The 12,973-nt window shown below is 37.9% G+C and overlaps 3 protein-coding genes across 3 annotated transcripts; 2 read left to right on the forward strand and 1 right to left on the reverse strand.

Annotated features, from left to right (window-relative positions):
• Positions 1–3,027: 3,027 nt before the first annotated feature.
• EV154DRAFT_526313 (uncharacterized protein) lies at positions 3,028–4,209 on the reverse strand. The gene is made up of 4 exons (XM_051603376.1): positions 3,751–4,209; positions 3,464–3,693; positions 3,383–3,443; positions 3,028–3,312 (listed from the first exon to the last, which is right to left on the reverse strand). Exons 1-4 carry the CDS (start codon positions 3,938–3,940, stop codon positions 3,071–3,073), a joined length of 723 nt encoding a protein of 240 aa, XP_051452308.1. The 5' UTR covers positions 3,941–4,209; the 3' UTR covers positions 3,028–3,070.
• A 922-nt stretch (positions 4,210–5,131) lies between these two features.
• On the forward strand, positions 5,132–5,614 carry EV154DRAFT_398221 (uncharacterized protein; the record flags this gene model as incomplete). The annotated part of the gene is made up of 1 exon (XM_051595227.1): positions 5,132–5,614. A coding segment is annotated over one exon (483 nt), but the record flags the coding sequence as incomplete, so codon positions are not given.
• Positions 5,615–11,253: 5,639 nt separating this feature from the next.
• Positions 11,254–12,530, forward strand: EV154DRAFT_569371 (uncharacterized protein; the record flags this gene model as incomplete). The annotated part of the gene is made up of 5 exons (XM_051606131.1): positions 11,254–11,287; positions 11,357–11,518; positions 11,607–11,854; positions 11,945–12,158; positions 12,217–12,530. The coding sequence occupies 5 exons, from the start codon at positions 11,254–11,256 to the stop codon at positions 12,528–12,530; spliced, it is 972 nt and encodes a 323-aa protein (XP_051452310.1).
• Between the last annotated feature and the right edge of the window lie 443 nt (positions 12,531–12,973).

Raw genomic sequence — 12,973 nt, forward strand, 5'->3', positions numbered from 1 at the left:
TAACCCGAAGTTCGTCTCTGCAAACTTGAAGTCCTCGTTCTACATCGGCAACGTCGTCAAGATTTTGAATATTTACATATCTACTTAAAGTAATACCCCCAACTTCAAGATTTACCAGGTGCTCATAAAAATCTGAGTACGGATAAAAATCTTAGCTCAAAAGATAATTTAAAAGATTACAATTAATTACCTCGCCATGTGCCCAAAGGCTCCTTAAGCTTTTCAAATGTCGTATTGAAAATTGGATATTTCAAGACAATTTGCTGATAGTAAAAATTTTCACCGTTCATTTCACTTTGGTTGAATGTTCTCCAGAAGAGCCGTTTACCACGTTTTAAAACATATTCATCTTTACCCGAATAAACAATTTTAGGTAAATCGCTATCATGGAAATCAGTGGCAACGTGATCAATTTCATCTGGTAGAACCTCAGGTCTTTCATCAGAATCATCGTTGGTACCAGCAGCCCTGGTATAGAAACAAAAAAAATCAGGAAATTTAACATCTTTTGCACCAGATCTCTTTTCATAGATTTCTAAAAAAAAAAAAAAATTAGTTTCTTCGTCACAAAACGATGAGTAGTAACTTACCAACGTGGGTTCGCATGTATATTTCGGTAGTGTTTTCATCAAAATCCTTGATATCATTTTTAATTCGTCTTGTATCTTGAGTTACGAGATTGGTGTTTAAAAAAATAACGCCTCTTGAATTCCTATGTTTATGCCACCCCATCACATCATATGCCGCCTCAACTGAGCCAACAATTCTCGTTGTATAGTGATCTTTTTCAGACACAAAGGACGTTTTCTTATAATACCCAGAATTTTTTTGCTGAACATTTTTTAATAAAACCTTGGCTTCATAATCATCTTTGGCAAGATACTTGGCTAGATAGCGTACAGCTTGAGGACCATCGTTATACTGAATGTCCATGCTAGTTCGAAAAGTGGCCAAAAGATACGGATTGTAGTTATTCACCATTCCATCACCAACATCACGCCTATAAGTGCAACGATGATCAGCATCCATTTCAGTCTCAGGAGCGTATGGCTTGGGAAATCCAAAACGACACTTCCTCAATGGGTCACCTCGTTTGCAATAACTAAAAGTGGCCATAAAAAATTAATTATCGTACATTTAAATCAGTTTGGGTTCACTTACTTGAGATTACACTTGTGGATCTGAAGTCTGTTTACAAGTCCGTGTAACAAAGGGTCATCAAAAGACGTGCCGGATGGAAACCAAGTATGAACGATGTTGAGATTGATAAGCTCTTGAACGTTTTTTACAGTCCAAAGTACACAGTGAATGTGAGGACTACCTCTGTCTTGTATCTCCATGACCCAACTATACTCCTGGATACCTCCGATTTGATCAGCAAAATGTTTAAGAATGTGCTTCTGGAAAAATTTCTGCCATTTTCTTTTAAAATGAAGAGAAAACAAAATTGGATCTTCCCAAGGATTTTGTGCATCACCTAAACCTTTGAAATCGCTGCTCTTGTCGTCACATGAGAAAGTCAAAAAAAGTTGTGGTGAACCGAGGTTTTCAAAAATACATTGCAAGTCCAAGAAATTTTTTCGCTTGTACGCATAGGATGAACGAATTTGTGGGGGAACCGTTGACACAATATTCTTGTTGAGCTGTTTAGTAACACTGTCTACAATGTCTCTTTTTTTCAAATTTCCTCTGCCTTTTGTAGATACGACGAACCTATTGGCGGAAGCAATATTTTTTTTCTCTATGGAATCAAGCATAAAAAAGAGAAAAGATGGATCCATTGCAAAGCGACGATCTTTTAACATTAAACGACTTTTAGCAAAGCTGGCTAGTGTTTCACCATTTAAAGTAGAGGCAGCTACACCACCACAATTTTCCGGAATACCATAAATTCCAGTCAAGTTCTCAAATTCAGGTACATTTGATGGAACCATAGAATAGTGACCTTTACAATGGGGAAAAAGATCTGGGAACAGCAAAGCAATCAAACTTGGATGTGAATACCTCACATATTTTCCAACGCTATCTTCTCCGATAATCAGATCTTTAAACTCTACATCAGTAGCTTGGGGGTTTCTATCATCTTTTGCAAAGAGTGCATTGTTTCTCCATCCATCAGTAGCACCAATAAATTTGCTGTTCTCATAGACATGGTAATTGACCAAAGCGTACGTAAGCTTGGGCAGACTATAACGAGCAATAAGAGGATTAACCTTTTGGAGAGCCTCATAAGCAGCAGTGACCTTGATTTTATTAATAGTGGCTGGATCACCACGTTGGAAAAAAAGACTGAGAGTACCACCGTAGGCCATCTCGGCAAATTCAAAGTTATGTGTGTTATAAACGGAACCCTTAAGCTCATAATGACCAATTCGACTGTTGTACAATGTTGTTTTTCTTGTTATTTGAGACATCAGTTTTATAGGGGACAATACGGACTTTTCTCTGTAGTTTAAGTCTTTGGTTTGAGGGAGAGTTTCGCCTAATTAAATTTGGTTACAAATTAGTCCTATGAATGCATCCGTAATTTTAATTAACCAACCTGGATACGTGTACTTGATAAACTTTTCTTCTTCAGTTTTGAAATGAGTACCACAAACCATATACTTGGTGTCATTGGAGGGACACACTTTTGGTTGCAAATTCCAGTCAACACAGGGTAAAGCATTGGGCTCTCTGATAAAACGAAACTTTTCTTCTTCTGGATATAAAACCTTCATACATACACAGCAGAAACCACTGGGTTTTTCCTTAATAAACTTTTGAAAGTCATTGATTTGCTTTTGCTGTACTTTGGAAAAACTAGAAAGATTTCTATCACCAACACGGAATGAGAAGAACATGTTTTAAAACAATTTGTTAATTAATGAAGAAAGATTTTGTTTTTTGGTAGTGCATTTATATACTGTTCAATGTTATCCAAAATTTTACATGCTGCACTACTAATAGTATTACAGTAAACTTATATTTACATATTGCACGTTTTTGTTTATCAATCACTTGTATAATTAGATTTTATAAGTAACATCATGTGCGATTCATGCAAAACTTTATTTTAAAGGCTAAAAAGTTAACAATCCATGGCATCTTTATTCAAAAAAGTGGAAACAGGGAAAGGAAGATTTCCGTTCAGAAGATTCTGAAGAGTGAAGGCTGGATCACTCCAATCAGTTCTCTTAACTTCAAGATTGTAAGAGTAGACAGTCTGTGTGGTCCTGGGTACAGGCCTACCATAGGCATTGGTTTCAGGACGAGAAATTTTTTCAGTCGTTGAAACTGGATTAAATCCACCAACGATAAGTTTCTTGTTCACTATTTGAAAAAATAAATAAATGTGAGTATTACTTCTCATGATAAGCGAATATAACGTATATTTGCGTACCTAAAGCGTCATGCATGGTCGACAAAGCCTTGGCGAAAGAGTCCAAATTGTGTGTATCCTTCTCTGTGTATTGCCAAAAACAATCTTATCATTGCTGATATTTTCCCACACATACTTGTGAACCAGATATTTGAACTTCGTCAAAGGTAACGACTCAATATCACAAAGTCTGATTCTTTTTGCGTCTGTGGGAATGACGTTTCCCTCTTCGTCGGTAATGGCCAAAGGTCTGATGTTATGGACATTCAATTTGACACTACAAAATGCTCTGTTAGAGTCATCAAAAGTGAAAGCAGTGATATTCAAAGGTCCTTTTAATAAAAAAAATGTTACTTCAAATTTTTGGAATTGATATGACTGAAAATTACCAGTGATATAATGCTTTGCCCCAACAGAGCAAAATCTCAAAAAGTAATACTGAAAAACTGGGTTTGAGGTGAACAACTTGACATTGACACCCGAGTCGACAGCCTTGGCTTCCATAGACACATGTCTAGACGTGATGCGGAACATGGGGGCCATGGTAATACTTGAATCGCTGAGTTCTCCCAAAAGCATTTTGTTAATAATAAATTAATTGTGCATGATAATTGTGTAGAATGCAAAAGGTTTTATAGCTCTTTCTGTTACACGGGAATCGCAAATGTTGTCGAAAATTAAGCATGAATAATTAAGAATCGGAGATATCCACGAGAATCGCAGAATCACAAGCCACTCTTACGATAAATATCCTATCTTGAAACTTCAGTACAGTAGTGACATTACCTTAATTAAAAACTCTATCATACGATTAATCCGTCATATGATCTTTTGTATGAAGTATTACAAACTAATCAGAATTTATCATTTTAAGAGATAGCATACCGTGTGAATGTTTCAATATAGATACTTGTACTTCTGACACTTCAATTAAACATTGGCTCTTAAAAAATTGGAATCGAAACTCTATCAATGTACACATAGTAATATTTGACACAGAAATGTGTGCTTACCCCTGAGTATTTTTAGACAGCAAATATGAGCGATTTTGAATATTGCAACGTACGGCATACTAAAATCATTGCCAATAATAAAAAAAAAAGTTTGTCTCACAAGATAGTGCTTTAATATCTCGTTTTTATTTGAAGAACTAGTAATACCAAAAGTCAATGTCACTTCAAAATATTCACACAGGCACAAAATGTACAAAAGGCATATGCAAAGATAGTCTTAAAATCTTTAAAATTCTTTTGCCTTTTTAAAGTAACTCTTTTTTTTTTCACGACAACTTCTTAAGAAGTATATTTGGCGTCTTTCTTTCGCTTTAAAAACATGACGGTACCCTCAACATCTCTTGAGAACCATAATCATGGCCCTTCAAAGACACTAACACGCTCTTTTCGAGATGTGGCTGCACAAGCCTTACCACCTCGAGCATACCGAAATAATCCCAATTCGAAATCTCGAATTACCATCTCTCTTGGAGACTCCACCTTCAAACCCATTACTGACCTTAAAGATCAAAAACCAGCCATTCATCGTAATAGTAGTTATAAACATGCCGTCTTTTACTTTGTTGAAAAAGAATCTTTAAACTTAATGCCTGAATTTCAAAAAGCACGTAATGTGCGTTTTCCTTTTGGTACCTGTCTCGGTACTCATGCCACTGATGACAGTCAGGGCAAAATTATCGAAGTCATTTTGAATGACCAATCAGCTGTCGACGATGCAGTAAACAATCCTATTGTTATTGGGCACGACAGAAAGTTTTACGCCACTCCTGCTGTCCCTCAGGACAACATCATTTTGAAGGTCCATCTTTCAAAATTACCTTTCTTGCCAGTAGCCGATCTACACACCACGTTGGTCGACAATTTTTCTCGTTTCGGTAACGTGAGAGACGTCACCATTTACCTCGACGATGAGTCCAACACAGCTTTCTGTGGCAACGGTGCTATCTTCTTGGACAGATCAATTGATCCAGCTAACCCCAAAGCCTGGGATAAGCTCACGTATAAAATCGATTTAGGTAACCAGTCCTTCTGTCTTGGTAAATGGGCTAAGATGGAATCCCATTGTGTATATTGCAAACAAATGGGTCATACCCGTAAGGACTGTCAAGAGATTCCACCCATAAGTAAGACGTGTTACCTGTGTGATCGACGTGGTCATCTAGCCCGCCATTGTCCCCGCGCTCACGATAACTCGATCGCATCTTCAAAAAAGCGAGTTCGTAACGAAGAACAACCTTTGGTCCCAAGCATTAATAAGGTTTTAATTAATACTGTACCGTCAGTCAATGTGGACGATAATGTTACCACACCCAGTACCACCGCAGTCAACCCAGCCAACGAGGATGTACCAGTGCTTCAACCATCCAACTATTTTATGGTATTATCAGACAATGAATCCATGATGGATGTTTCTGAAGATGATAATGATCGGTTAACAGATGCTGAAGAGCCACCACTTCTTTCAAACGATTCACCAGTCATCGTTGAAGAAAGATCGGCCGCCAATACCAGTGTCCCCAAGACTACCCCAACCACAGTTGCCAATTCTGCCACAACTCACCAGCGAGTCTCTCCTCGTGCTAACAAAGGTGTCGCTGCTGTCAAATATGACCCTTCCTCCTCTTCACCGATATCTTCCATTCGGAAGACGTCTGCCTGATGAGGAGGCAGATTTAAGTATCTCCAACATTTTTCTTTAAAAAAAAAAAAAAAAAAAAAAAAAAAAAACATTTCACTCTATGAATTTACATAATTCAAATCATTCAACCATTACTAATTCACATACCACTACAACAACAGAGTGGGTAATTCCTTCTCCTTCTAATATTACTCAAGAACCATTTTTGGTGGAATCATTCCTTTCAAGCACTATCAGGATTGCTACCTTAAACTGTCGCAGCCTTGTCAAAACCAATGAACCTTCTCGTCGTCAAGACTTTATCCGCTTTCTGCGTAAACAGAACCCACCTCTAGACATTATTACTCTACAAGAAACACACGCTTCAACTACCGAATTGAAGCTACTTCTTGATAATTTATTTCAAACCAAACAAACAGTGTGGAGCAAACATTGTGGCATTGTTTGCTTTAACCCTTCATTACAGCTAACTCCAGATTTCATAACAATAGACCAACGGGTGATAAAGTGTACCATTACTCATGTTCAACGTACCTTTGATCCTCTCACTGTTGTTACTATATATGCGCCAGCACAACTCGCCGAGCGTCAGCAATTTTTTTCAGGCATCATTGAAATGCCTTTTCTTCGCTCCAGTGACGATATGTCTACAGTCGATCTTCCCTCCAGTACGCCAAGTTTGCCTACTCGAACAATCATCACTGGTGATTTTAATTTTAGTCTTAGTGTGTATCCAATACTTTGTCTGGCACACGAGCTTTGGCTAACCACCAAGTTCGCTGGAATCAAGAGCTTCAATCCAATTTTAGAAATTGCTTGGACTCAGCTACTATATCACCGACATTTCGACGGGGTCAACAGATGTCTACTATTAATTATATATATTCGACAACTGATTTATTCTCTGATAAAATCAAATCCAACGTGGAATTTATATCACCAGCATGGACTGACCATGCTCTTTTGACCTTTTCTTTTAAGTGCAGTTTTACCCATTTAGGAAAAGGACTTTGGCGAGCAAATCCGGCCTTAGCTTCTAACCCAAAATTTTTGGATTCAATGCACCACGAGATAGATAAAGCCTGCTCAATGTTTCCTCCTAATCTTAGCCCTCAGCTTCGATGGGATCGTATCAAGGAAACTGTTAAAAAAGTTGCACGTAAAACGGGTCGTCATCATGCCAATTGGCGCAAGAAACATTTAGATGTGCTACAGCAAAAACGAACTTATATACTCAACGACGCATCATTGACTCCTGCTGTTTTGCAATTTAAACTTTCCAAAGTGGAGGCAAAAATTCAAGGTCTGCAAGAGGAAATAACTACCAATGACTCTTTACGAGCCAAACAATTTTGGAGGGAAACAGGTGAATCTTCGCCTTCTTTCCTAAAACGTTCTATTACAGCTCGCCTCACTAAGAGCTTCATTCCGGAATTGACACATCCAGTCACATCAGCATCATGTACAACTCCTGCAACTTTGACCGGTGCCGCTCATTCTTTCTATCAGAATCTATATACTCCAGACGACATCGATGTAAATGCAACAGATCAGCTAGCTAACACAATACCTAACATGTGGTGCTTGATGATAGTCAACGCGAATATCTGTTAACCGAATTCACTAAAGACGACTTATTGGAAGCTGCTAAACGAACTCCCTCACAAAGTAGTCCCGGAATAGATGGAATTCCATATCAAATACTCTTTCATGTTTTACATAATGCAACTGCAATACGTGTGGCTATACAAGTGTACAATGATGCTCTCATGGAAAGTATTTTTCCTCCTAGTTGGAACAAAACTTGTATGATCCTACTCCCCAAAAAAGGTGATCTCACCAATCTAAGTAATCATACACCAATTAGTCTGATCAACACAGATGCCAAACTCTTTACTCGCATGTTGAATTCCAGGTTAATGATGTACATGAATGATCTGATCAGTCCACAACAGATGGGATTTATGCCTAGTCGATTCATTGGTGAAAATGGAAAAACTTTGCAAGCTGTAATGTCTATAGCCGAACACACCTCATCTAACGCTATTGGACTATTACTAGACCAAGAAAAAGCTTATGACCGAATCCATCCGTCATATCTAGCACGAATGATGACCCAATTTGGAATACCCAGCCCAATGATATCGTCACTTTGCACTTTATTTTTTAATACCAAGATTCACATCAACATTAATGGCCACCTGTCAACACCTGTTTTACAACAACGAGGTCTACGGCAAGGTGATCCCATTTCACCTCTGCTGTTTAACATTGCTTTTGATCCATTCCTTCGTTCTATTCAACAGGCAACAAATTTCGATGGCTTCACTTTTCCAGAATTAGTAGCCGAACCATCCCCGGAGTCTTTAAAAGTTATGGCCTATGCCGATGACACTCTTGTGTTTTTACAGTCCCATCAAGATTTTATTTGCTTAGAACGACTCATTAACCAGTATACCCTCGCCTCCAATGCCAAACTAAATTTTGCTAAAACCCAAGCTTTCTCCTTGTCAGGCAAATCAAGTCACTATTGGACGACCTACCTCAGTTCAAGGGAAACACCCATTACTTCATGGCATGATCGACATTCCCCTACTGCTCTAATCTACCTTGGATATCCACTATACTTTAACGCATCCCAGAAAAACCTAGCGATCGACCTATTAATACAAAAGATACAACACGGATGTGATATTCACTCTGAACGTAACTTATCCATTAAAGGCCGAACCGTAGTTCTCAACACCCTTCTGCTCTCCAAATTATGGCACGTATTACGAATAGTTCCTCTGACCAAAGGTCAAATTGATCGCTTACGAGGAATTTGCAGCACTTTTCTTAATGCATCCCGATTTCCTCGAATTGCATATCGCAACTTTGTTCCGTACAAAACAAAAGGCGGTGTTGGCATTTTGGATCCTCTAGTTCAACAACTTAAACTCCACTGGCGTTGGCTGGCTGACTTGATTATTGCTCCCGCAGTGCTACAACAGCCTGTATATAATGATCGGTCTTTTCTACACACGTGTGTCCCCTATCTCAAATACGGCCTATCCCTCATTGCATCTGGAGGAGCCTTCTCTCAACTATGGCCACTGCTGTTTTCAACAAAAAGACGAGGGTTTCGTTCGTTAACATCCAATTCTTTCGTGTTGCTTTTCTCCCTTATGGACTCCTTCCCAACCTGTGACATTAGTCAGTCTAACCTGTCGTTGGCGACAATTCTACACTTGGATTTGGCTTCAATTGTTATTCCAGCTCCGCGAACGCCTGACATTCCAGCCTCTGCATCGCTTATTTCCGTGGTCTTTCCTCGTAACAGCGCCAGTATGTCAAAGATATTGGTACGCGATTTCTTCATAGTGGATCCCGATACACATATCTTTCGACAACGATCTGATCGCGAAACTAGATTTCCAACGTTACTTCGTAAGTTCCGTGTAGCAAACGCCAGTGGGTGTATCCAGTCTACAAGCAACTTCGGTCGTCTCCTGGGTTCTCGAATAGAGTCCACTGGGTCTATCGATCTCCGTCCTCTTCTCGACTCTCAAATGTCCACATTTATTCTGGCATTCGATAATCCGAAACAATTGGGAATACTGCTACGTGATTCTTTGTTTCCTCCAAAGCCCACTACCACCTTTAGTATAGGCAAATGGAAAAACTTTTGGGGTTTACCCATCTCCCCCAGCATTCTTACAATATGGTATCGTGCGATTCATCACAAGTTGCCTAACAAAAGTCTCTTACACAGTATCATCCCGGACTCCTTTCCTACTGCTGGTTGTATCCATTGTCCACAAACTGAGGATACTTTACACCACTTTCTATATGACTGTCCCACTAAACAAGCTATCTGGCTTCAGTGTTTGTCTACCTTCTTTCCAAACGTAACAATCGTACCTGGTCGAATACTATCCATTCTCCTTGCGCTTGACTTCGGTGATTTACACAACACAAGATCTCCTGTTGCCACTTCGTTGACGTTTATATCCGTTATAGGTTGTATATTGCAAGGGATCTGGAGATCCCATTGGCAACTAGTGTTTGACGATCAACCTTTCACTACCACCACGGTACTAACACGCTGCCTGTCTATCGTATGGCAATTACACTTTCAATCGCTGGCTGATTAGTAGTACATTATTTGCCTTTAAGAAATACGTCGACCGTTTTATTTGTCCTCATTGTCACCCCTTGACATTATGCTTTGTTACTTTACAAAAAAACTACAATTATAAAAATCTCACCCCCCTTTTAGTCCCACCGGGACATTAAATAAAATTTTGAAAGACAGCTGCGCTGCCTTTCCCTACAAAAAAAAAAGAAGTATATTTGGATTGTTGAACTTATAAAGGCAACAACTAGAACTTATTTTTAGCAATCATTGATCCAAACGTTTTATGGAGTCAATAAAATTACTGTGTGAAGAAACCCTTATCTGTACTCTGGTGTGTGTAACATTGTAAGTAAATCAAATTTTTGGTAGTCTATAATTTTTTTATTGAATTAGATTTTTTTGAAGGAGAATACAATTTAATATGAGAACTTGGGCATATTAAGTATGAACATATTAACGTCAGTCTTTTGGAATAAAGAGTAACTTTTTCTATCGTTGCACATTGTACAATAAAACTAATAAATTTAACAGCTAACTAAGCCCAAGATACTGAACATACTGAACATACTGATAAGTGGGAGAATCTGTATGGAATTTAAATTGGTACATACAGACTTTGTAATTTTTTGGTTGCATATATCGTGTGATTTTTAAATGTGGCATGTTACATTAAATCGCTACTTGTCTGGATGCATTAATCCTGATACAATAGCTTGTACCTGAATTTGTGTTAATTGCTTGTACCACCCAATCTTAAATTATATGCAGATGTTCGATTTCAGAAAACATATTCCTTTTTGTAATTTTTTAAGTTGGCATAATGCAATCTATTGTTTCAACATTTATTGGATTATTATTTCCTCATGCATTAGAATTCGATAGCGACAGCAATACAGTTTACTTTCTGTTATATGAGACATATTCAGCGTATGCAACCATTGCTATAAAAAAACTACTCGAAGTGGCTAATGATATATTTTTGTTTTAACAGACGCTACAGTGTTAAAATTATTGCGGACAAGGAGTTGGTAAGGAAGGCTTTTACTGATTACGAACCCACCTGGACGCTTGATAGTTTGGTAAATAAAAACGACCAATCATAATATCTGCAACCGGCACAATGCAACAGCAAACAGCTGGTGCTGCATTTCTTGGTAGGGTTGTTGAAGAAAAATTTCATATGGAATTGCTATCACTGTCTATAATTCCATGCGTCCCACTAGTTTGTAATAGTTTAAAACGTATGGTGCATCCGGAAGTTGGTCCTACACAATTAAGTGAGGGTGTAAAAGAAGGCTACTTTCTGGTTAATCTTTCCGCCGTGCAAAACTTTCACATCGGTCCTGAATTTTTCGAATCTACCTTTGCTGTCAATGATGACTTGGGTATTATTACTATTTTTATTTTCAAAAAAAAAAAAAAAAAAAACGTAGATGTAACATGGGTAATTATTAATATTTATAACATTAATAGAACGTATGGACACTCTATCAGATAATGGACAACCTACAAATCTTGCGGATGATCAAGAAATTCAAGATCCCGACGTCTTATCGTCTACCCGTCATAATAATCGTAGTCAAATGGAAGACGCTGAGGAAGAGTATGATTCTGAGTCGGAAGCAGAAGCAGCAGCGGCAGAATATTACAGATCAAGTAGACGATTTTCAGATTCTAGTGACGATGACGACGGATTTAAAATTACAGAACACAAAAAAAACGTAAGTTAATTTGCTTAATATGGCGTATTTCATTAACCCTGGAATAAAATTTTCACTAACTCCTAAATCTTTTTTTATCCAACTAAAAAGAGCAATACAGTAACATCTGTTGACGAAGAAATCAAACAAACTGACCAAGTTATTTTTGACGAAGATGGAAACGAAATTGACGAAGACTTAGATAGAATACATAGATATGTAGAAGAAATTGAAAAGGAAATAGTTCAACAGTCCAGTAACACTGTGTCGAAAGAACATGCTCAAAGTACAAATAAAAACACCGCAACAGAGGAGTCTAGTGAAGGTAAACGTGCAGTTATGAAAGAAAAAAATTGAAACATGATTATAATTTTTTTTATTAGCTGCCTCTCGATCTGACAGCCAATCAACAAAACCGAAGTCTAGAAGAATAATTCAACCAGTAAATACCGATGATATATATGTACCACACTTAACTAATAACTTGGAAAGTCTCAAGTCGCGTGACAAAGGAAAAGCTCGTGATTATGGGAATACATCTCATATCCAAGACAACGTGAATCATCTATTGACATCATCATCGGCGGATATACAGTGTCAAGCAAAACTGTTACAATGTTTTAAAATTTCATGGAATTTACGCAATTACGACCCTTTCTGCAAGACAAAATGCAGCATAAGTTATATCGATCGATAGCCTTGCTTATCAGCTACTAGCCAGTAGTTTTTGTTTTTAATTCGGAGCTTAAATTACATAGGTTGGGCTATAATTGAAATGCAGCGGTCCATTGTAACAGTTTTGCACGGTTCATTTTTTTATGAAAAAATCGACACCACAAGTCGGTAAAATTTTTTAAATTAGTTAAGACAGTTTACAAATGTTCTTGTTTTACTGTTCTTCATATTACTTCAAGTTTCTTATATTTTTCCATAGTATTTTTTGAAACTCAGATAGAATAATTATAAAATGCGCTCCATTCAAGAGTCTCAAAAAAACAAGATCATTTCCATGCTTAATAATGGTTCCACAATACGGCAGGTGGCTGATCAGGTCAGTGTAAGTACGGCGACAGTGTCACGTGTGGGAAAAAGTCACTGTTCGGATCGGGAGAAGAGAAAAGGGGGACGACCTGAAGTTCT

This window comes from Mucor mucedo (assembly GCF_025094135.1).
Source record: "Mucor mucedo strain NRRL 3635 chromosome Unknown EV154scaffold_150, whole genome shotgun sequence".
In the NCBI taxonomy this organism is placed as follows: domain Eukaryota; kingdom Fungi; phylum Mucoromycota; class Mucoromycetes; order Mucorales; family Mucoraceae; genus Mucor; species Mucor mucedo.

What these genes read in the sequence shown, in the direction of transcription:
- EV154DRAFT_526313 (XM_051603376.1), bottom strand. Translation starts at nt 3,940, where the DNA reads ATGCTTTTGGGAGAACTCAGCGATTCAAGTATTACCATGGCCCCCATG. An exon ending in GGCAAAGCATTATATCACTG is followed by an intron (nt 3,694 to 3,750) that starts GTAATTTTCAGT and finishes TTTTATTAAAAG; the next exon opens with GACCTTTGAATATCACTGCT. An exon ending in GACCATGCATGACGCTTTAG is followed by an intron (nt 3,313 to 3,382) that starts GTACGCAAATAT and finishes TTTTTCAAATAG; the next exon opens with TGAACAAGAAACTTATCGTT.